This window comes from Brassica oleracea, chromosome C1, assembly GCF_000695525.1.
Source record: "Brassica oleracea var. oleracea cultivar TO1000 chromosome C1, BOL, whole genome shotgun sequence".
Taxonomy (NCBI): Eukaryota; Viridiplantae; Streptophyta; class Magnoliopsida; order Brassicales; family Brassicaceae; genus Brassica; species Brassica oleracea.
Window position 1 is genome coordinate 37,115,494 of NC_027748.1, and position 21,346 is coordinate 37,136,839.

A 21,346-nucleotide genomic window follows, 5' to 3' on the forward strand; every position below is an offset into this window, starting at 1 on the left:
TCTCTCATGCACAGCTTCCTATAAAAGGTAGATAACGTTTTTTTTCTTCTTTCAGTTACATTTAACAGGCGTAACGGTGAAGATGAGATAACAACTTACTTCCTCTCGCTGAGGAGATCATAAAGCTTTCCTCCGTAGATTTCGAAGAAGCTGACGAACAACTGAAACCCTTGGTTTCTGTAAGTGTGGTGCATCAGCCTTAGGATGTCCCTTGAAGCCTTAAGAGGCAAAGGCTTCATAGTATATGTTTTGCCACTACCTGAGAGGGCAAACGTAAAAGGTAGATGGTTCACATTCAGAATATACAATGGGTTAGTTCACAGAGACTAGTTATTACCTGTCTGCCCATATGCAAAGCAAGTGGCTTTGATGCGCTGGAAAATTAATGGCACAACAGGCTCCACTGTCTCACGATAAACCTAACAGAAAGAGCATAATAAGGCTTCCTCCTGAGTAAACATTGAGCCTGTGTACTTCTAAACAGCATTTTACCTCATCATTTGAGACTTCCTCATCTAGCACAGCATCAAACACAAACTCATGCTTTTCAACATAAGCTGTCAAGTCAACCTGCGATAATATAAGTTATAGATCAGTCTTAGTGTCTTGCTACAGAGAGGACTTTGTGCGGACTCAAACCAACAGTGACTAACCTTGACTTTGGTTTCGTGAACTGTTAAGCAATTGGAATGTGTGTCAATAATGTCTTCCTCGTTTTTTACCGACTCCTTTTTGTTAAGTGGTCTCTTACGCACCTGTTCTCAAAACAATCAGGGAATATCATGTTGAGGAAATGATTAGCACTCACAGCGCAAAAGACACTGTTGAATCACTTTATAGGAAGAGAAGTAAAGGAAGAAGAAATCTTACAACAACTTTGATCTTTGCAACAGCATTCATCTTATCCTTCTCAGCTGCCAAGTTATCAGCCAAGGCACGGCTACGGTTCGGCTGCTGCTTGTTGTAAGCCTCAAAGTCATCAAAGCTTTGGCTTTGACTAGGATTGAACATTGACGGTCCATCTAATTGGGTAGAGACTGGAATCTGCTGACCAAAAGCAATGAAGTTCACATGTTCATCCTATGTCAAACAGATAATCAAATAACTAGACGGTGTGACATGATTCTATAAGAGGTTTTGACTTATGGATACCAAATTGGCCCATACCATAATAAGGTCATACAGAAAAATCAAAATTTGTTTTACTAAAAATAGTTTGATGAAGTAAGAAAGGAGTCCACTCTATCAAGAAGCAATAAGTTTTATGGATGCAAACACCTAAATGCACCACACCTACCTCAGGAAGAAGCTCAGTGTCAAAAGAATGCAGATCCAAGAGGCCGGGACTAAACTCAGATTCACCGTTGTTCCTTCGTTGGCTCGATGGACGAGAACCGTATTGAGGAGTAGTTGGTTCTCCAAAGAAGTCGTTTCTCTGAGCATTCTGGTATCCTCCTGCTCCTCCTTGTCCACCACCATAGTATCCATAATCCTGTGTGTAGTCACTCAACACCATTAAATTCAAAACTTGCTCAACATTAAACAACTTTGCCTACAGCAATCAAAAACCACCAGATCGAGCATTTTCATCTAAAGGATCAAGAAGCCTCGTGGGCTAATAGATCTTCTTACGAAACGATAGAAAGTTCAAAGCTTTACATTGGGGGATGGCTGAAAGTGCGGGAGACCAGTGGATTGGAGCCATCTGCCATTGGAGGAAGACATGTCGAGAGGGTTATCGGAGAGTTGCCTCTGGTGGTGAACCGCCGCCGCGCCAGATCTCTGTCTCCCGTTCATCGCCGCCGGGGAATCGAATCTCGGTTCTTGTCTCTTAGCTCGAATCGGAGATCCTTTTGATCGGATCTCTCTGTGACCAAAGTTTTGCTCTCTCTGTCTCGACAAGACAAGGAAGAAGTTCAAATTAAAGCTTAGAGTAGGAGAGGAGGCATTGGTCGCTGTTTCTTTCTCTCTCTTTCAAACGCTCCCTTAAACTCGGTTTCTAAAATGTCATTTCAATTCTTATATTATAATTTATTAAATGAGATTTGTGGACCAGTTCATATGGTTTACATATAATAGATATTTTGGATTTTACATTATATAAATCTTGTTACTAATTTCCTATTTAGAGTTGGTTATTAATATTAATTATGTTTTTTTTATTAGGATTTTGTCAACTTTATTACTAGTGCGCTGCTGGTATTTAATCCAAAATGGTCTGAATCATGATTATCAAATTTGAAAATTCAAATACAAATGCAATTTAAATAACTTTTGCTGTTCACTAGCTTTATCTCATTTCACCAAGCTGATCTACAACATATGCCGCATAATAAATGTGTATCCATGCACAATAAACCAAGTGGTTTGGAATGAAATAGTTAACATTGAATATGGTTATTTTCATAAAATTCAGCTAAGATGATTGATAATCGGTTTATCAAAGTTTGAATAAATCAAATTAACCTATGTACGTATTTTTTTATTTTTTTTATTCTTCCTTCTTATGTTTTAGAGTTACATCATTGACGATTAAAATATAAAATAACTTTTTTGTTTCACTTTATATCTTCTCATCTTGAATTTTCTTTCATCTAAATATTAGAATGTTCACTTAAAAAAATGTACAAAACTTAAGAAAATAAAAATAAAAACACTTTATATGGTAGTTGAGTAGCAGAGAGAGAGTAAGATTGAAGGAATTTAGGTACATTCACGTTCTTGATCATTATTGATTTGATTGAAAACAGTAAAAAATTAAATAATACGGAAACAACAACTTTCAAACACGTGAGGAGTAGTACTAAACGACGCCGTGTAGATCGTGACAATTTAGAAACACGTGGTGGCCCACTAAGTAAGACAGTTGTTGTTGGACTGAACTCGCGCTCCCTTCATTTTGTAATGTTCGTGCTTTGTTCTCTGACTCGGGTCCCACGTCATAAAATATCTTTGGACGAAAGCGTAAATACACACAAGATAACGCCACGTGTTTTCTTCATATCGAACGGCTCTAAATAAAAGGACTACGACAAAAAAAGTCGTCTACTTGGGTCATCCTTTCATGGAGGCCCACTAAGCTTCTCTCTTCCTCAATACGACTTCGTTTTGAAACTAACACTCGGACTCTTCTCCCTCCCGACCTAAAACTTCGACAGTCTCGGAAGCTTCCAGACAAAACCACACTCTTCTTCTCCGTCCTCTATATCTCTCCTCACTGTCAACTCATCTTCCTCATTCTTCATCTTACAATCTTTCAATCAGAAAATGGCGGATCATGACCAAGGCGCCGTGACTCTCTACAGCGGCACAGCCATCACCGACGCCGCCAAGAAAAACCACCCCTTCTCCGTCAAAGTCGGCTTAGCTCAAGTCCTCCGCGGCGGCGCCGTCGTCGAGGTCTCCTCCGTAAACCAAGCCAAGATCGCCGAATCCGCCGGCGCATGCGCCGTCCTCATCTCGGATCCGCCCCGATCCCCTGCCGCCGCCGGCGTGCAGCGCATGCCGGATCCGTCCCTCGTCAAAGAAGTGAAACGCGCGGTCTCCGTCCCCGTGATGGCACGCGCGCGCGTCGGTCATTTCGTGGAAGCTCAGATCCTGGAGCATCTCGCCGTTGACTACATCGACGAGAGCGAGATCCTCTCGGTTGCAGACGAAGGTAACTTCATCAACAAGCATAACTTCCGATCCCCGTTTATTTGCGGATGCCGCGACACCGGCGAGGCGTTGAGGAGGATCAGGGAAGGAGCCGCGATGATTAGGATCCAGGGAGATGTTACAAGAACAGGGAACGTTGCGGAGACTGTGAGGAACGTTAGGAGAGTGATGGGTGACGTTAGGGTTCTGAACAACATGGATGACGATGAGGTTTTCGCGTTTGCGAAGAAGTTGTCTGCGCCGTACGATCTCGTGGCGCAGACCAAGCAGATGGGGAGGGTTCCGGTTGTGCAGTTCGCGTCTGGTGGGATCACGACTCCTGCTGATGCGGCGTTGATGATGCAGTTGGGGTGTGATGGGGTTTTTGTGGGTTGTGAGGTTTTTGAGGGGACGGATCCGTTTAAGAGAGTGAGGAGTATTGTTCAGGCTGTTCAGCATTATAATGATCCTCATGTGTTGGCTGAGATGAGCTCTGGGCTGGAGAGTGCGATGGAGAGCTTGAGTGTGAGTGGTGACAGGATTCAAGGAAGTGTTTGATGAAAAGGTTGAAGGTTGGGAACATGTGGGAGTTTGAAAAAGTTGTTATCTTTTATGTTTTGTCTCGATATATCGTTAGCGTTTGTGTTAATGCTGGTGCAAAATGATGTTTTCTTTTGTTTAATCCAAGCTTTGAAACATGGTGTTAATTGTTATTACCCAAATTATAAACAGACTCTATTATTAGATCGCTTTGGTGATGCCTTGTTCTTGTTTGCATCAACACAGAAGAACAAGATGATACGCAGCAATCACTTCATTGTTCAATGGATCAAAGCTAGGGCTAGTAAGAAGAACGAATCTTTAAATTGTCTTCATCCTTTTTCTTATGCAGTAACTTCATATCGTGCTACACTCGGAACAAAATGTGAGAAGTGATGACGACCAATTTGAGTTCAACTCTTTCTTGCTAAATTTACACACAAAAAAAGCCAGAAAATTAAATAACTGTGAGTAAGCTTCACCTTGCTAAATAAGACAGTTACTCTTCTACTACACTCCTAATTTGATCCTAGCTGCTATCATCTTAACCGCAGTGATTGGCCTCATTGATTATCAAGCAGCTTACAAGCTATGGAAAGTTGACAAATTCGAATTCTTCACTTGCATGTGTTCTTTCTTTGGTGTTCTCTTAGTGTCTGTACCTCTTGGCCTAGCAATAGCAGTGAGTACACAACTATATATTCTTCATGGTTCTACTAATTCTCAAGTTGTGTGTCATCTAAGTTTTGGTACCTTTTTGTGAAGGTGGGAGTTTCAGTTCTCAAGATCTTGTTGCATGTAACCCGGCCAAACACTGTAGAATTTGGAAACATCCAATAGACTCAGATATATCAGAGTCTTAGAAGATACAGAGAAGCTGATACGTATGAGGGGATGAGGTGGCAATTGCACGTGAGCACTAACATGGGGATGGGGCTGAGCTGGCTACTCTCCTACTTGCTGCTTACTCTTTCTATTTAAGCTGTATTTTGCTAGAGAGAGAGGTTATCCAGAGTTTGAGTGAATTATCAGAGAGGAGAGTGATGTAGAGAGATTAGAGAGATGGATTTGTGATTAGGTTTCTCTTGTAAAATCAGTATTTCTATCAATACAATCAGTACTTCTCTTTAGATCATTGTTTTTACATCTACTCGTAACAGAGGCTTCAAGAATTCCTGGTTTCTTGATTCTTGCTGTTGAATCTCCAATATACTTTGCCAATAGCACTTGTCTGCAAGAAAGGTCAGTCATATAAACTATCCTGGTCTAAATAACTTCCTGATATGGTTGTGTGTTTGTTGTTCTTACGGAAGTGAGTTTATGGTTCTGTAGGATCGTGAGATGGACAAGGGAAGAGGAAGGTCGGATAAAAGAATACAATGGCCGTACTTAAAAATGCATCATTCTTGACATGACAGGTAACTTATGTTCTCATCTGAGCTATGTTCATGAGTTTTTTGGACTCAGTCTTTTTATATTTTGAATTGTTTCAGCTGTGTCTTCCATAGACACAAGTGGGATTGAAGCGGTGTTTGAACTTAGGAGAAGGCTGGAGAAGTAATCACTTCAGGTTAGACCTCTAACTCTACCAAACGTTCATCCACAGGTAAGGCGCGCTTCCGGAGTGAAAGCAGAATAGTGTATCAATGTACTTTCATCTTAACAATGTATTATCAGAAGAATTGCGTTGATTTAAAAGAAGAGTACCAAACAAGAACAAAAGTGACGCAGTTACCAGAATCCAACTTTATACTACAAACCATCACAAAATATTACAAATTTAAATAACCCAAAGTGTCAAACAAAAGAGGACGACAACAAGTTGATAAGATTTAAGATGGTGTGTTCCTTCAGGTTGCCTGGTGGCGCAGCTTGCTAGAATTTCACCAAGCTTGGAAGATAAGAGCACACAAGTGGCCAGCACTTCATGGGTGCAAAATCACCGAGATCGACTGATTTGAAGTATCCATTTTCACCAAGAACGTAAGCCATATTACGAATAGTGAAAGGATGACCTCTAGTCGTATCAATAACCACAACGGCCTTGTTCTTCTCATCAACAAAGAAACTTCCAGCGAAACAATGAAACTGAAAACCGATTAGTGGTTTCATATCAACCGATAAGAACACATTGTTCCACGACACTGCATTGGGACCAACCTTGCTACTAATCCAAACCTTCAAGGTGTATGCAGGTGCACATTCTTGAAACAGGACAGCAAGCTGCTCTTTTCTAACGCTAGATAGAGTCAATGTATCTCCATAGCGACCGTGAAAAGGCAGAAGCAGACGCGGTCCAAAACTCTCTGTTGTAAAGTTGAAACAGAGTAAAAAAACTCTTCCTATTTTGCCTGGTGCAACCTTGTTTTCGGCAAACCAGTAAGTATTGCCCTTGAGAGACAAGCCGCGGTAAAAATACTGTATCATCCAGTGTGGATTGAAATCAACAACCTTCCAAGAACTAGAGTTTAAATTGAAGATTTCAAACTCACGTACTTGGCGCTTTAAGTTGCGGTCGTAGTCATCCACAAATCTCAAGACTTTGAGCGGGTAGTTGTTCCTGTTCTCGTATCCGAGAGCATACCTGTCACATCTGTGGTAAGAATCTCTGGGTTTGATCCACCTTGTTTGTCCAGTAAAAGGGTTCCAAACAACAAGCCTAGTTCCGTCTTTGGTAACGCATAACAACAAACCTTGGCAGTGAAAGACATTAATTATGTCGACTCCAGCATCGTGGAGTTTACCTATAGGCTCTATAGATGGAGATGGATTGTGGAGGTTGACGCTCATCAAGTAAACCTTGTATTCGAGTATCATCACCACCTGAAACTCCTTCCTCTTTGCTGCTTCACCATTGTACTTTCTTGTAAATCTCCAATCTTTTGATAAAGTGTTGTTCCATCTTTTGCAGGTGAATCGAGCTCTTCTCAGAGATGTCATCGGAAGCTTACAGAGCACCTCCTCCACCATATCCCTTGGGAGATCCGATATCATCATCGCCGCTACTGTTTCAACTTTCCAGATCCCTCTATCCTTCCTTCTCTCCCGACTCCATCTATCTATTTATTCCGACCAAAAGGCCTAAACAGGAATAAGATATGGCCTGGACACCTCTAGCCCAAGGCCTGCTCAGATTCTGAGATTTCAGTTCAGACACGACTGTTGTTATGAGTTCCGGATTTTCGGGTCAACCGAACCCCAGACTCTCGGTTTTCTACTGAAATCAACCAAAATATATACTAAAAAAAAAAAAAAAAAAAACATGTAGTTGCATCAAAAGAATTAAATATGCGTTAATTAATCTAGACATTAGGGTTTAAGTTAAAGAGTGGAGATTATAATTTAAGGTTTAGGATTTAGGGTATAGAGTTTAGGGTTTAGAATTGAAGAGCGGAGTTTTGGGGATGAGATTTCAAATTTTGAAAAATAATTTTTTAAAAAGAATTTCAAAATAAAAAATACTATTTTGATCATTTTAGTTTTTGAAGTCCATTTTTGTGACAAAAACTTAAAAATTTCTATTTGAGAAAATTGTATTTTAATATTTATCTGGTTAAATTGTATATGGGGTTACTTTCATAATTTCGGCTAAACTTAAATAAACCTATTTATTACAATTAGAAAATCATGTTTAACACTAAATCCCGGTCGTCATCATCAAAACGACAAAACCTAACATCTTTCTTTTGTTTTATATGTTTTCAGTTTGGGTGTTCAATCTGGATATACGTTCGGTTTCGGTTCGATTTTTTTCGGTGTCTCGGTTAGTAAAATATAACTATCATTCTAAATCCATATTTAATTCGGTTCGGTTCAGTTTATATACCGTCGGTTTTCGGTTTATTCGGTTTTATACCAAAACATAATTATTTAGTTTGGGATCACATTATATAAATTTTAGAGTCATATTGTCATCGCAGTCATTTATTAAAAATATATTATATTTTCAAATAAAAGAACAAAAAAAATAAAAACGCTTATAACTTCAGATGAAATAATCAAATCTAGAATTAAAATCAAAGCTCAAAATTTTGAAAATAAAAATAAAAAACAAAAGAGAAGTATGAGAGAAAAATTTTTTCACTCTTCCATATTTAGTGTTCATCAAAGTCATACTTCTTCGAATGAAACTCTGTTCGTTTATAAATAAAAAAAAGTTGCGAAGAATTTTTTTTATTTATTATCCATCAAATTTGTAACCTTCACTTCAATTTAATCAATGCTAAAAGAAAGCAAAATGATTAAAAGAAGAAGACTAAGAAAATAAGAAACCTCAGTTGCGATGAATTGTTATTTAATTATATTTTAAGTGTTTTTCAAATTAAGATTCTTTATTACTATAAAAAAATATGGTAATAATTATTAACAAAAGAATAACTTATATAAAAAATAGATTTTCATGTGACGTTAAAAAATATGTATATATTTACATGTTTCTACTTTTGATCGGTTTTGTTCGGTTTATTCGGTTTAATCGGTTATAAACCAATCCATATCCAAATCTTACGGTTTTTATAAAATCATATCCATTCGGTTTATATGGTATATACCAAAACCACACCATATTGTCTATTTCGGTTCGGTTCGGTTCGGTACGATTCGGTTTTACCATATTGGACAGGTCTGGTTTCCAGGTTGCTTCTGTCATGATGCTACTGCTAAATGCTTTTTTTTTTTAATATATACTTTTATTAATCTTTCCGGGCATCCAATTTCGATTACAAGCTCGTTTTCACCAAAATGGTTTAAGTCAAAATGCATCAACACCGAAGAACATGATGATACGCAGCAATCACTTCGTTGTTCAATGGATCAAAGCTAGGGTTAGAAAGAAGAACGAATCTTTACCTTGTTTTCATCCTTCTTCTTATGCAGTAACTCCATATCGTGCTACACTCGGAATAAAATGTGAGAAGTGATGACGAGCAATTTGAGTTCAACACTACAAGAAAACAACGACAAACTAGTGATCCTCGGAATTTCCTCGGAAATTTGTTTCCTCGGAATTCCGTCGGAAAATTCCGAGGGATTTCCGAGGAAAGAAGAAATTCCGAAGAATTATTTCCGAGGACTTGTTTCGTCGGTATGTCGTCGGAATAACGTTATTCCGACGAAATTCCGACGATTTTTTCCCTCAGCATCCTTGCTGTTTTCTTGTAGTGCAACTCTTTCTTGCTAAATTTACACACAAAAAAAGCCAGAAAATTAAATAACTGTGAGTAAGCTTCACCTTGCTAAATAAGACAGCTACTTTGGTTTGGTTAAAGTTAAAAGGAAAAACTCCGAAAAAGTAATCATGGTAACTTGGGCGTTCATATAATTTGGTTTTGTTGTTCTATTATATTGGGTCGATAATTTAATGTTGCTTGTCAATTAGCTTTGCCAACCCAATATTTTAAAAATTCTCGCGTATAACGTTTCTGGATGTAGTAATTAGTTTATCACAAGGTTGACAAAAAAATAATAATTAGTTTATCACAATCTTATAATCCACACTAAGTATTAAATAGTAGCTAGGCATAAAAGCATAAGAACTCATACTGTAAATATATTTATCTCTCTAGATCGAGAAAGCCATCGAGGAGTTCATATCATATCCATGGCGATATCTCACGCCCTGCAGCCTTTGCTTCATTTTCACCTCCTTGTGTCACTCTTTGTCTTACCAGTTGCTTTGGCCGCCTCTGTCAGCGACTTCCGAATCTGCCAGAGTAAATATCCATTAATTTGTTGCATGTACTGATAAAGAAGGCAGTAACGTTGATTGGTTGAAGTTAAACGAAAATAATCATGGTAACTTTTTGTTGTTGTTGTTACAGATTCTCAGCAGTCTCCCATTAAAGTTAACGCTGTGGAGGTCTCTCCATACTCATTTACGAGTGGCACTAACGCAAACTTTACCATAACCGGTTTTACAAGTAATCGATTCCCTTGTTTTGTTTAAATAAAAAAAAAAGTATATTTAACTTGATAAATAGTTTTAATTTTGCTTTTCTTGATAAACAATCTTGGTGTGAACACAGGCCAAGAAATACCTAATGATGCAGAAGTAAGTGTAGGACTCACTTCTGATGGGACACTCCGCACGGGGTCACTTGTAACCACTTTAAAACGTTACTCCCTCTGCGATATAACAACGTCATGCCCTGTTGCACCTGGCTCCATTGTGCTCACTTTCTCAAACATATTCATTCCACAAGACTTACTACAACTCATAGGAGTAAGCATTACTCATAGGAGTAAGCATTCTCTTTTACACTATTAATTAACAAACTAGATCTACTATATCCGATGATCTAACGAGACCCTTTTTGTTGTTTGTTGCAACCTTTAGAAAGGATACTATGTTCTTGTCCGGATACTCAAGATGAATAATTCACCTGCATATGAGCCTATGATGTGCATCATGCTCAATTGAACTACAAAGGCGTACGTCTCTGTGTTTCAAGTTTTATTTCTCTCTCGTTACTATTTGTATTGGAACCTTACGTACTTACTGTCTGCATTGTCTTTTGCCAATATATAAAGTTTATAAACAAGGATTAATAAACCACACCCTTAACTCTGTTTTAATTTGGGGTCTCAACAAATGATTAAATACTGTATGATCAGTCTTAACAAGAGACTCAAATGCGATCATTTTTGTTTTTATTCCACCATCAGCTCACCTTGCTTCCATCACAGTGATGGTAACCCTATTATCCGATCCATTTCCTGGCTCCGGTAGCTCAAGCTCCATCTCCGGCGAGCTTCTCCGAGGACCATCATAGAAAGCTGGCTCTTTGGGTAAAGAAAGAGCATTATTGCTGTATATCATGGACACAACATCTAACATGCTTGGTCTATCCTCTGCGTTTTCTTGCACACACAAGAGCGCAACTTGAACGCATCTCAACATTTGAGGGTTGTCAAGGGCAGAATCTCCCAAAGACTGATCTATCACCTCGCCAATTCTGTTTTCTTTAAACAGATTCCACGCCTGAAACAAAAAAAAACTGAGTTTCGACAAGGTCCAAAGATGCTAACAATGAAACAAGAAGAGCGAGTTTAGCTATTACATGAACTATGAGATTCAGAGGCCCTTCTGAGTCATGGTGAAAGCTGTTGTTCTTCCTTCCACAAATGATTTCAAGCATCAGAACCCCAAAGCTGAACACATCTGACTTAGCTGAGAATAGTCCTTCTCTGAAGTACTCTGGAGACATATAGCCACTATACATGTATATATTAACAACTAGAAATTCAAGTTAAATATGAACAGAGAATCTTCTCCTTGTATCTAGTCACTCTTTTACTTACAATGTGCCAGCAACTCGTCTGGTGTTGGCTCTTGATTCTTGAGCTCCAAATATCCTAGCCATACCAAAATCAGATATTTTGGGATTCATATCCTCGTCCAGCAAAATGTTGCTGGCTTTGATGTCTCTGTGTATCACTTTCAATCTTGAGTACTTGTGAAGGTACAACAGCCCTTGGATGATCCCTTCCATGATCCTGAACCGCAGCGTCCAATCTAGAACATTTTTTCCCAAAGGGTCTACATAAAGTCGAAAAACAGGTAGTGTTGTGAACAAACGCGAATCAAGCACCAAGAAAGTAAGAATATTGAATGAAAACACTTGTCTTAAAAATAAATTTAAATACTAAAGTGACATTTTACTGGTGCACAGAAATTTAAACCATTTCAAGAATCAACATGTAGTCAGGAATGTTTTACTGACTCTTAGATTTTATAAAGAAAACTCACCAAAGAGGATGTAGTCAAGGCTCTTGTTGGGCATGTATTCATAAATCAACATTTTCTCATCCTTCTCAATGCAGCAACCTATCAACTTCACAAGATTTGTGTGTTGGAGTTTTGCAATAAGCATAGCTTCGTTCTTGAACTCCACTAATCCTTGCCCTGAGGCTATAGATAGTCTCTTGATAGCCACTTCTTCCCAATGTATTAACCTCCCCTTCAAGAAAGTAGCCAAAGCATCAAAATCATGAGTTGTTATCAGGATCTGAAGAACATGTTATAGTACCTTATATACAGGACCAAAACCTCCTTCACCGAGCTTGTTTGCATCAGAGAAGTAATCTGTTGCCAAGGCTACACTTTCAAAGCTAAAAATCTGAAGCTCATTATCATTCTTCCTTGCACTTCTCCTGTGCCGGCCTCTCCTATCAATTCCCAATTCACGTAGGAGCATTTCTTGGTCTATTGTTGAACCAACCCTCATTGTTTGAAGCCTACTCCGTATGTAAACAGTGACTAAACAAAACAACAAGACTCTTAGTTTTCACAAGAACAAACATGCTTATACTAAAGTTAATCAGCTAAAAGCATTACTTTGTGGAATGACTTTTCTCCATAAAAAGTTGAACATTCGGCGAAATAAGACAGTTACTGGATCAAACAAAAAAAGAAACAAAACTGATGTTAGTAAAGAACAAGATTGATAACAAAGTGTTGGAGTGATTCTAATATTCTCACATTTTATTTTATATTTCCTGAAAACAAGATAGATGATAAAACAGACCACAGATATCATTAGGAACACTGATACCACAACAACAAGCCAAGTTGCCGCTTTTTCGATCTCTTGGACTCTCTCAACCGGTGGCAGAGCTAGGAAAAATTGTCAAAGGGGTCAATTCATAATTAACATATATCATAAAGGTCAATTAACTAAATTTTACATTATTTTCCCAGTTTTTCAAAGATATATACATGTAAAAAAAAATTATTCATAAATTCACATGGGTCAACTGACCCACATGGTAACAAGGTGGCTCTGCCACTGCTCTCAACTCCTGTATTCAAGAAAACTTATAGTGTCCAACAGGTTTGCTGCATCTACTTTTGAAACATATAAAATGTAGATTGTTTACCTTTTACACGAATATGTATAGTTATTGGACTATGAGAAGACGTCATGTTGCCGGTAAGATCAATGGTAGGGTCAGTATTCCAGATTTGGCAGCCCGTACCATCCATACGCGTTGAAGCATAAGCAACACAAGAGCAGTTTTGGAGACATTTTACATAGCAATCGTATGAACTTAACTTCCCACCAGTCTCATTAAGTACAAATCCATTGCCTGATACAGAAGACACTGCATCTCTGAATGTATAACCAAAGCTGGAACAAAAAGTCTTTCCTGATGTGATCTCTTTAAAATTGTAATTAGACGACGACCGCATACAGTCCCAGAACTCGGATACAGGCTCCGGGAATACGTAACCTGCACGCAAGCTCTCCGAGCACCGTACCTAGGGGTTTACTCATTGTATTTTTACCGACTTGTACTTTTCGGCCAAGCTCTCCGAGCACCGGCCTACTTTCCGACCATCATTTCCTCATTTATACCAAACTATTTTCCGATCTAATAAAACACCTTTGAACCAACCACCCACGAATTATGTCTCTTCTATTCGTATCCAACTGAACTCGGTTCAAACAGTGAATCACTTGGGGAGTGTTATGGAGAAGTTAAACAAATTCAAGATCATTGAGTCATTGGGGCTGAGTGAACTTTATCTAATAGTTGGTGAAGCTGTGGCTGATCTCTCATCACCATGGAAAGCTCATGGCCAACCATGAAATAAAGCAGTTTCTTATGTATTTGAGAGACTTTGAACTTGTACTAGAGAACTTGTCATGGATGGTTGTTTCTGAAGACAATGCAGCCTCTTCTGAAACAATTTTTGGTGCTATTAACTGTATAATAAATATAACTTCATTTTTAACATATCTATATAAAAAATCATAATTTAAGACTGAATATCCTGATACAAAGAACTGATCTCAATGATGAAACTTTGGAGCCATTTGCCTCTAGTCAAAATTTACACAGATTAATATAATAACTAGAGCAAGATCTGGTCATCATAACCTTGTCTCTCCAAGAACTAGTACTGCTCTTTCTCCTTCTGACAACTTTCTTCCCAGAAACCTTATCATTGTCCTTCTCTTTGTCGTCTGTACCATCACAGCTTTTACGAATTTGTTTGGCTTCTCATGCAGTATCTCTCCTTTTGCAGAGCACAAGTCCTCCTCCATCTTCTTCAGTTTCTTTTACAGCACTCCCCTCTCTTTTCTCAGACTCATCAAGAAGATATGTGTGCCTTCCATGTTTTCTTTTATCTTCTTTTGATGCTTTCTTCGCCTCTTTTAGTGTTCTTTGAAGCATTTCTTTCTCGTTCTCCAAACTGGAGACATGTGTATTCACACTCTCAAGCTCTTTTGACAGTGTCGACGTGTTTTTGTTCATCTCATCTACGGACCTAACTGCTTCTTCAAGGTCTGTTTCAAGAGATTTCCTCGCTTCTCTGTCCGTCAACATCTGCTTTTCCATTGCTTTCACCTCTTTCTCCAATGTCAGAACCGTCTTTCTCTCCTCTTCAAGTTTCTTGTTAGTGTTGTAAATCTCCACTAGTTCCTTCTGGAAGTTCTGGTTCTTGAGAGAAGACTCTTCAAGTTCGTGACTCAGTCTCTCAAGCTCGTCTCTACCTTTCTTTAAAAGAACTTTCTCCATTTCCAAAACCTCACTGTTTCCTCTTTCTTCAGCAAGCTTCTCTTCATATCTCTCCTTAGCTTCGTCAAACTCTGCACGAATTACAGAAACCTCTGATTCAAACTTCGAACACAAAGCTCTCGACTCATCAAGCACAGAGACACGATCTCTCGACGCCTGTAGTGTTTCCTTCGTTCCTTCAAGTTCATGTTTCAAATTTTGTACATTAGTGAGTTATATATCTAGCATCCTCTTAGAGTCTTCAAACTTCTCAGTAAGTTCAGCAACTTTGTCTTTACTTTCATTTACATCATTAAGCGCATGATCCAGCTTTTCCTTCATCTGCTGAATCTCCTCTTCTTTCATTCTAGTGATCTTCGCATCAGCAGCTGATTGCATCTTAGAAGTCAATTGCAAAGCACTGTAATCTTTTGAAACATAGTCAAGCTTTTGGATGTAACTCTTTTACTCAGCCTCTAAAGTGCTTATCCTTGTGTTTAACTCCTTAACGGCAGAGTTCTCTGAGTCCAGTTCAGTCTGAGTTCTTGTGACTTCTTCCTTAACCTGCTTGATTTCTAATCTCCTCTAGTTTGAGTGCAAGCATAGTTGAGTAAGCACGGTTGAGTTTTTTCAGTTGTGCTTCTTTCTCAGCTTGTAATGTGATATTCGGTTGAGCTTCTTCTTTTTTATCTTTCAGCTCCAAACTAATCAAGTTGATCCGATCTTGTAACCCCTTAATCAAATCAAGCTTGTCCCTGAACTTTGTTTCAAGTGCCCTTTTGTATTCACCAACCTTTGACATAATACTTTGCAGACTACTGATTTGAGCTCTAAGCTCCTCATATAATTTCTTCTCGCTGCTTAGCTCCTGGCCTAACCCTGTCTCCACTTCTTTTGTAGAATTCAACTGGTTGGTCAGTGAGAATTGCTCCTCTTTTGTCTTTTTTCGTTCCTTGTTCCATTTTTCTTGATGAAGTTGCAGTCTTACTTCAAAGTCTTTCTCTTTGGTAACCAATGCTCTTTATTTGTCTTTCAACTGGTTTTTTAGTTGTATGTCATGGTTATCTGAAGCAAGTAATAAAAGTATCAAATCTAGCAAGGAAATATTCACAACCTCAGAAAGTTAAATTTAAACGATACTAAATATATATATTAATAATGACAATAAAGTAAAATATTCTCCCTTCTCCTGCTGCCACGTCACCACAGAGGGTGGAGGATTTCCTGACATGTGTTGCAACCTCAGACCACTTGCGATTTTTGTTTCCAGCCGGTTCTCTAAATCCACTTATTTGACCTGGGCTTTTTTACATTTTCAGATTTAGCCCAATCCTTTGAGCGTCTGTTACAAGCCCACATGGCATTAGGTTTCTTCTTCCTTCTTTCTCTTGCGTCGACCTCCCCAATGAAAATTCACAAAAACTTAAAGCGCCTTTCCGATCTCCCTAACGTCTCAACCATCCATTAATCTGTTCCTTACTCCGAGTTTTTTTCGTGATTGATCCACTTTTCTCACTTGAAGCATTCAATCTACCTCTTCGTATCCCACAGTAACCGGCTGAAGTTTCAGCTATAAATATAGGACATCTATGATGTACATTTCAACTCAAATGATCCAGAAACATGCTTTTCCTAGCAACCGATTCCGATGGCGATTTCATACGTTCTCCACTGAAAACGTAAGCTTAATAAGCAGAACTTCTGTTAATTTCTAGACTCATGGCGACCTCTCTAATTCATTTCACAGAATTGAAGGCCGAGTGTTGTCGAGAAAATGTGCAGACAAGGCTCCTCCGATTTTGGGAAGTCAAGAATGTTAAGAAAGGAATGTATGTTGATATGGTCCTTATTGATTCGTAAGTACGACCATAACTTTTTTTACCTTTTTAAAACAGAATATATAAGAATCACAATTGTTTTCTTATGATTCATTCTTTCATGTCACAGGCTACGCTTATCCAAGGGTCAATCAACATCCACCATCTTAACACTTTCAAGAATATCGTGCAAGAAAGGCTCTGCGTATGAGCTACGTGTTCTCGATATTGCATGAAATAAGTTTGTTGAAGCCCATGTGTCAATTAGATTCACGGACCAAACTGTGAACTGATCCCCAAGGAGTGTTTTAGGTTTCGCAAATACGAGCAGCTCATGTTACTAGCCAATACAGATGCTTATTTCCCAGGTTTTAATATTGAAATCCCTAAACGATCACTCCATATTATGAGTGTACATTTTACAGAGAATTAGCCCTAATAGTTGTATTGGTTAGAATATATCGTTGGAGAAATAGAGGCGTTAAAACCATCTACAACAAAAAAGACTCAGGGCACTATTGGCAACCATAAGGCTTCATATTGTATTTGTGCCTCTATTTAGTACCCTTATATATATATATATGTGCGTGCTCTGTTATAAACGATGATTAACTAATTTTTTCCACTTTTGGGACACTCATGTATGCTTGAGTGTTTTTGACAGGCTAGCTGCACCTTGATAAAAAAATTACTAGAATCTGGTGTTGAACCAAGGGGGTCGTTGCAACAAATATATACCCATAACTTGTTGGAGGTAAGAAACAACTCCCACTTACGCTTGGTCGACTCTGTTATAGGAATAAAGTTTTAGATATCATCAACAAAAAGTTTTAGCTATCATCCAAACCTTTGTGTCCATGTTTCATATGAAAAGTCCACACAAGTTTCATAAACCTCTTGATTCACGCTTGCTAACTATATACAGATGCAACATGTGACTAGTCTGGACCATTTCAGGATACCTCTGTATAATTCAAAAAAAAAATACACTCTCAATCACTTATGTTGGCTGTTTATTGATTGAATTTCCTTACAGGGAGGTTGTTTCTGAACGCTACATCGGGAACAAATTTATGTTTTGACAACAAGTGTGGAGCGAGCAGTAGATTTCTCAAAAACTAGGGTCTTTTAAACTTCTATATAAAATCTTTTGCTTTATAATTTCTCCACCGTTCTTACGGACGTCTTCTTTAAAATTTTCAAGATATTCATTGCAATCAAGAGCACAATCAACGACGGTAAACAGGGGACACAACGTGTAATGCTGACTCTACGTCTATAAAGGTAGCCTCAACAGTTTAAAATTCAGTGTTTGTAATTTGTTACAACTTTGTATGATATCTTACTCTCCAAGAATTTCATTTTCATTGATACTTTACTGGGATGTGAATGTGTGAGTGTTAGTCTGTTCGATGGCCTAGATTTTGCATTTCATAAGAAATTGGAAAGCTACGGTTCCAAAAGTTGTGTTCGTCACTAGCATCAATCCCAAGGTTGTTGGAGATAATATACTAATAATTTGTAATGTCTCCAGCGTTAAAGACACAGTTTCATCCTGAGTTTGTAGGATTTATTATGTTCTCAGGCCATTATATCACTAAAAGAACTCACTTTCCCACATATAGGCTGGTTATTTCTCAACGGCACTTCCGGAACCTATGTCTACTTTGACTCTGAGACAGCATTGTGAAACCCAATGAAGATTGTTGATCTGTTTTCTTGGGGATGGTTATGAAACCCAGGTCGGGCTTTTCCAATCTTTGAAATTATAGGTTTCTTCAAATATTTGGAATGTCATTGTAAACTTCAAAACAGAGGTTGTGGGAGTTTTAGTGTGCATGATTGGTTACACTGTTTCAAGTCGAGTTATGTTATTGTAACTGAAATATTTGTCTTTATATGCTTACATGAAAGGTTTACAGTGATATAGTAGGAAGTTTTATTATGTTGCTCCTAAAGTAGATGAAATTACAGAAAGGAGATCGATGTTTGGAGTGTATGGATTATTTTATACATTTTCTTTGTAGTGTGTCTTTTTGGGGTTTGTAATATGAAGCCAACATATATTTTGATTATTTTATTCCATTTAATTATGTAATTTATATATGTAACAATGTTTTCGTTTCATATAGGCTTTCATTCAATACAAGTCCAACACAAAAGTTACAGAATAGATTCACTATCAATGAAAGACAAATGACGATGACAAGAAAAATGAGTTTCATCGAACATTTATATACGATTTGGTTCATTTTGATTTCCAAGTTATTAATGGTTACATATATTTAAGTTTTTTCTGTTAAGTTACATTTTGGCACATATTAATTTTATAAAATAAATTATTTGATATAAAGTGGTATGTAACTAAAGTAAAAACAAAACTTCCAATAAATAATTTGTTATTAAATAGAGTTCAACTAATTTAACAGTTTGGCTCATACTTCAAAGTATCATGTTTTGTAGTTTATAAAATACTAATTTTTATTTTGAAACTATTCATATAGTATTTAAACATTAGGTTTATTTATTTTATTAAACTCTATTATATTTATTGATTTGGTTTGGAGCTGGATTAAATTATTATAATAAAAAAACTTATTAGTGCAAAAATATTTAAACTTGAAAATTCTTGAAATAAATATTTTTTTATTAATTTAAACTTCATTTATTATGTCAAAGTAAAAAGAAAAGAAAATAAATATATACCATTACATTTTCTGAATCACTTTTGTATTATATATACAAAATAATGAATGTTACTGTTATTTTTAATTCAAACCAAAAATGTTTATTGAAAAAAATATGATCTCAGACCTCTGCTTATTATTTGTTATTTTATTGTATTTTTTTTTGAATGGTTTTTAAAATGCTTCATAATAATTTTAAAAAATTATATATAATAACTTTTGTATATATTCTCGTCCGTAGAACGGGCAAACCACTAGTATATATATATATAGATATAAATCTATACTATTAAATAAGACTTCATACTTATATAGTTTTATGAACATTTGTATATTGATATTAAAAATATTAAACTATTGATCACAAAATTTCTAGCATTTGTAGTCATTGGTCGACATACAAGTTTCACCAAGTCTTTAGCTATATCACCATGTACAAGTCTTTAACTCTTTCACCGTGTCTATTCTAATATTCAAGCTACAAAATCACCAAGGTAAACAACAACATTCTGTTGCTCAAAAAAAAAACAACAACATTCTATATGCCAACCTACACATCTACCTAGTAATAATACGATATGGTTAGCCATTAGATGCAAACATCTAATGATTATTACTTTGTGTTAGTACTTTATAAGAGAAATATCTTATACAATGTTGTACTATTAGTAAAATATAATACGCTACACACTGGAGGATTAGCAAGTTGTAGTAACAATAATGATAACTTTATATGTAATGAATGTATTAAACAAATCATTCATCACTTCCTTAAGATCAGATTAGATCCTTGATATCAAACATAACCACCAAAAACACCATCCCAGAAAACATCTGTGTTCCCAAATCTCCACTGTTCTTCAAATTTTATTTTCACAAGCTCTAATGGAGCGATGTGGTTCAGGGATCAACAAAGAACATCAAATGCGTTTGAAAACTTTTGGTTATGAACGGATCAAAGATCTTTCTGAAAATGTTTTCAGGGTGAAGAAGATCTCAAGATGGAGACTGATGTGGAGAAAGATAATGATGGGGATGAAGAACAAGAAGAAAGATCAGATTCTTGATCATGGTGTTCGATATGATCCTCTTACCTATTCACAAAACTTCGAGAATATTGGAACCATCGCATATCACGAAGATCCTGATGTTTCTTCTAAGTCTTTTTCAGCTCGATTTGTTTCTTCTTCCAAAGTTTTCAATGTAAACTATGTTTGAGTTTCTTCATTGTAATCAATTTTTGGTTTCAAGTGTTAATATATTTTTTAAGTACATCATTTGCTTATGCAAAAGGTAAAGCTACAAATCATAGCTAATCATGTGATTCATTAGTGGCTAATGCCACAAGAAAAGGCACGTGCTGCCAAGTCACTGCCAAGTTAGAGAGATGAAACTTCTTCTACATGATCCACATTGCCAACAGATTCAAGTATAGATATGAATAAGAGATTGCATCATACACAAACCCTTTATCTTTCATCTCTCTCTTCATTCTCATCATTCTTGCAGCCTCCTAAAACATTCCAGCGTGAGTTAAATTAAACATCCAAGAATAGTATTTATAAGTGACCCCAACAGGCTTAACATTACCAGGCTGCTTCGTAGCTTCAAACATCTCTACAGCCCGCTTCGGCACACCTGTTCTAGCAAAAACCCCATTTGAGGATGGTGTTATGAGAGTTTATATCCGCAAAGCACCCGTTTTCATCCATCTTTCTAAGCAACGAACTAGCTTCACTTACCATACCAGCCTTCACCATTCCTGACATGAGCGGGTTGTAAGCGTACACCTCTGGGACCGCTTCCTTGGTTCTTCATCTCGTTGAAGAGATCTAACGCTTCACGGAGCTTCCCACATTTCCCAAACTGTTTGATCATCACACCATATACTCTTGAACTCACATTCCCAAGAACTCACTTCTGCGACCGGTGTTTTCTACTCAAACATAGCTTTGATAACAGTGTTGTACGAAACAACAGTGGGAGTAAGTACATCTCTGCGTTCCCATCTCGTTGTAAGTAGTCGAAGTAGGTTTGAACTTGCGTCCTTTCGCTTGTTAAAACACTGACAAAAATTTCCCCACCATCTTACCCCGTCCCAGTGCCTTCACAAGCTGAGAGAGCAGACCGGGGGTAACGCTAACGTGCGCGTTACGAACGAGT

The 21,346-nt window shown here is 37.4% G+C and overlaps 5 protein-coding genes, 1 long non-coding RNA gene and 1 pseudogene across 7 annotated transcripts in view; 3 read left to right on the top strand and 4 right to left on the bottom strand.

Annotated features, from left to right (window-relative positions):
• The window catches only part of LOC106339010 (kinesin-13A), a 3,569-nt gene extending 1,569 nt beyond the window's left edge, over positions 1–2,000 (bottom strand). The window contains exons 1-8 of the mRNA XM_013777853.1: positions 1,660–2,000; positions 1,298–1,492; positions 871–1,044; positions 654–755; positions 493–570; positions 338–419; positions 100–259; positions 9–18 (exon numbers count right to left, since the gene is read on the bottom strand). Of these exons, the coding sequence (XP_013633307.1) occupies positions 9–18; positions 100–259; positions 338–419; positions 493–570; positions 654–755; positions 871–1,044; positions 1,298–1,492; positions 1,660–1,797 (939 nt within the window). The 5' untranslated portion in view covers positions 1,798–2,000. The remainder of the gene's footprint in view (positions 1–8; positions 19–99; positions 260–337; positions 420–492; positions 571–653; positions 756–870; positions 1,045–1,297; positions 1,493–1,659) is intronic.
• Positions 2,001–3,071: 1,071 nt separating this feature from the next.
• Positions 3,072–4,384, top strand: LOC106316495 (pyridoxal 5'-phosphate synthase-like subunit PDX1.2). Its single transcript, XM_013754398.1, has one exon. The coding sequence runs from the start codon at positions 3,268–3,270 to the stop codon at positions 4,192–4,194; it is 927 nt and encodes a 308-aa protein (XP_013609852.1). The 5' UTR covers positions 3,072–3,267; the 3' UTR covers positions 4,195–4,384.
• A 1,428-nt stretch (positions 4,385–5,812) lies between these two features.
• LOC106316485 (F-box/kelch-repeat protein At3g16740-like) lies at positions 5,813–7,386 on the bottom strand. The gene is made up of 2 exons (XM_013754386.1): positions 6,673–7,386; positions 5,813–6,594 (listed from the first exon to the last, which is right to left on the bottom strand). Exons 1-2 carry the CDS (start codon positions 7,171–7,173, stop codon positions 6,052–6,054), a joined length of 1,044 nt encoding a protein of 347 aa, XP_013609840.1. The 5' UTR covers positions 7,174–7,386; the 3' UTR covers positions 5,813–6,051.
• A 2,389-nt stretch (positions 7,387–9,775) lies between these two features.
• LOC106339019 lies at positions 9,776–10,594 on the top strand. The gene is made up of 4 exons (XM_013777858.1): positions 9,776–9,887; positions 9,996–10,094; positions 10,200–10,396; positions 10,511–10,594. The coding sequence occupies exons 1-4, from the start codon at positions 9,776–9,778 to the stop codon at positions 10,592–10,594; spliced, it is 492 nt and encodes a 163-aa protein (XP_013633312.1).
• Positions 10,595–10,731: 137 nt separating this feature from the next.
• On the bottom strand, positions 10,732–13,159 carry LOC106339027 (G-type lectin S-receptor-like serine/threonine-protein kinase CES101). The gene is made up of 8 exons (XM_013777866.1): positions 13,054–13,159; positions 12,656–12,790; positions 12,512–12,568; positions 12,204–12,433; positions 11,924–12,134; positions 11,476–11,713; positions 11,235–11,388; positions 10,732–11,155 (listed from the first exon to the last, which is right to left on the bottom strand). Exons 1-8 carry the CDS (start codon positions 13,157–13,159, stop codon positions 10,841–10,843), a joined length of 1,446 nt encoding a protein of 481 aa, XP_013633320.1. The 3' UTR covers positions 10,732–10,840.
• Positions 13,160–13,970: 811 nt separating this feature from the next.
• LOC106339037 lies at positions 13,971–16,038 on the bottom strand (annotated as a pseudogene).
• A 56-nt stretch (positions 16,039–16,094) lies between these two features.
• On the top strand, positions 16,095–18,508 carry LOC106296952. Of its 2 annotated transcripts, XR_001261358.1 has the most exons (7): positions 16,095–16,358; positions 16,427–16,535; positions 16,627–16,864; positions 17,161–17,250; positions 17,533–17,619; positions 17,701–17,780; positions 18,122–18,507. It is a non-coding gene; the product is annotated as an uncharacterized LOC106296952 (long non-coding RNA). The 2 variants fall into 2 exon arrangements; XR_001261357.1 differs by having other exon boundaries at positions 16,627–17,250; positions 18,122–18,508.
• The last annotated feature ends 2,838 nt before the right edge of the window (positions 18,509–21,346 follow it).

Bases quoted from the DNA above. Each gene is read 5' to 3' on its own strand.
- LOC106339027 (XM_013777866.1), bottom strand. From the start codon at position 13,159: ATGGATGGTACGGGCTGCCAAATCTGGAATACTGACCCTACCATTGAT. The intron at 12,791-13,053 runs GTAAACAATCTA...AATTTTTCCTAG, and splicing joins TATACATATTCGTGTAAAAG to CTCTGCCACCGGTTGAGAGA. The intron at 11,156-11,234 runs GTAATAGCTAAA...TTTTTGTTTCAG, and splicing joins CTCTGAATCTCATAGTTCAT to GCGTGGAATCTGTTTAAAGA.
- LOC106339019 (XM_013777858.1), top strand. From the start codon at position 9,776: ATGGCGATATCTCACGCCCTGCAGCCTTTGCTTCATTTTCACCTCCTT. The intron at 9,888-9,995 runs GTAAATATCCAT...TTGTTGTTACAG, and splicing joins CGACTTCCGAATCTGCCAGA to ATTCTCAGCAGTCTCCCATT. The intron at 10,095-10,199 runs GTAATCGATTCC...GTGTGAACACAG, and splicing joins TACCATAACCGGTTTTACAA to GCCAAGAAATACCTAATGAT.
- LOC106316495 (XM_013754398.1), top strand. From the start codon at position 3,268: ATGGCGGATCATGACCAAGGCGCCGTGACTCTCTACAGCGGCACAGCC.
- LOC106316485 (XM_013754386.1), bottom strand. From the start codon at position 7,173: ATGATGATATCGGATCTCCCAAGGGATATGGTGGAGGAGGTGCTCTGT. The intron at 6,595-6,672 runs GTACGTGAGTTT...TGGATGATACAG, and splicing joins ACCGCAACTTAAAGCGCCAA to TATTTTTACCGCGGCTTGTC.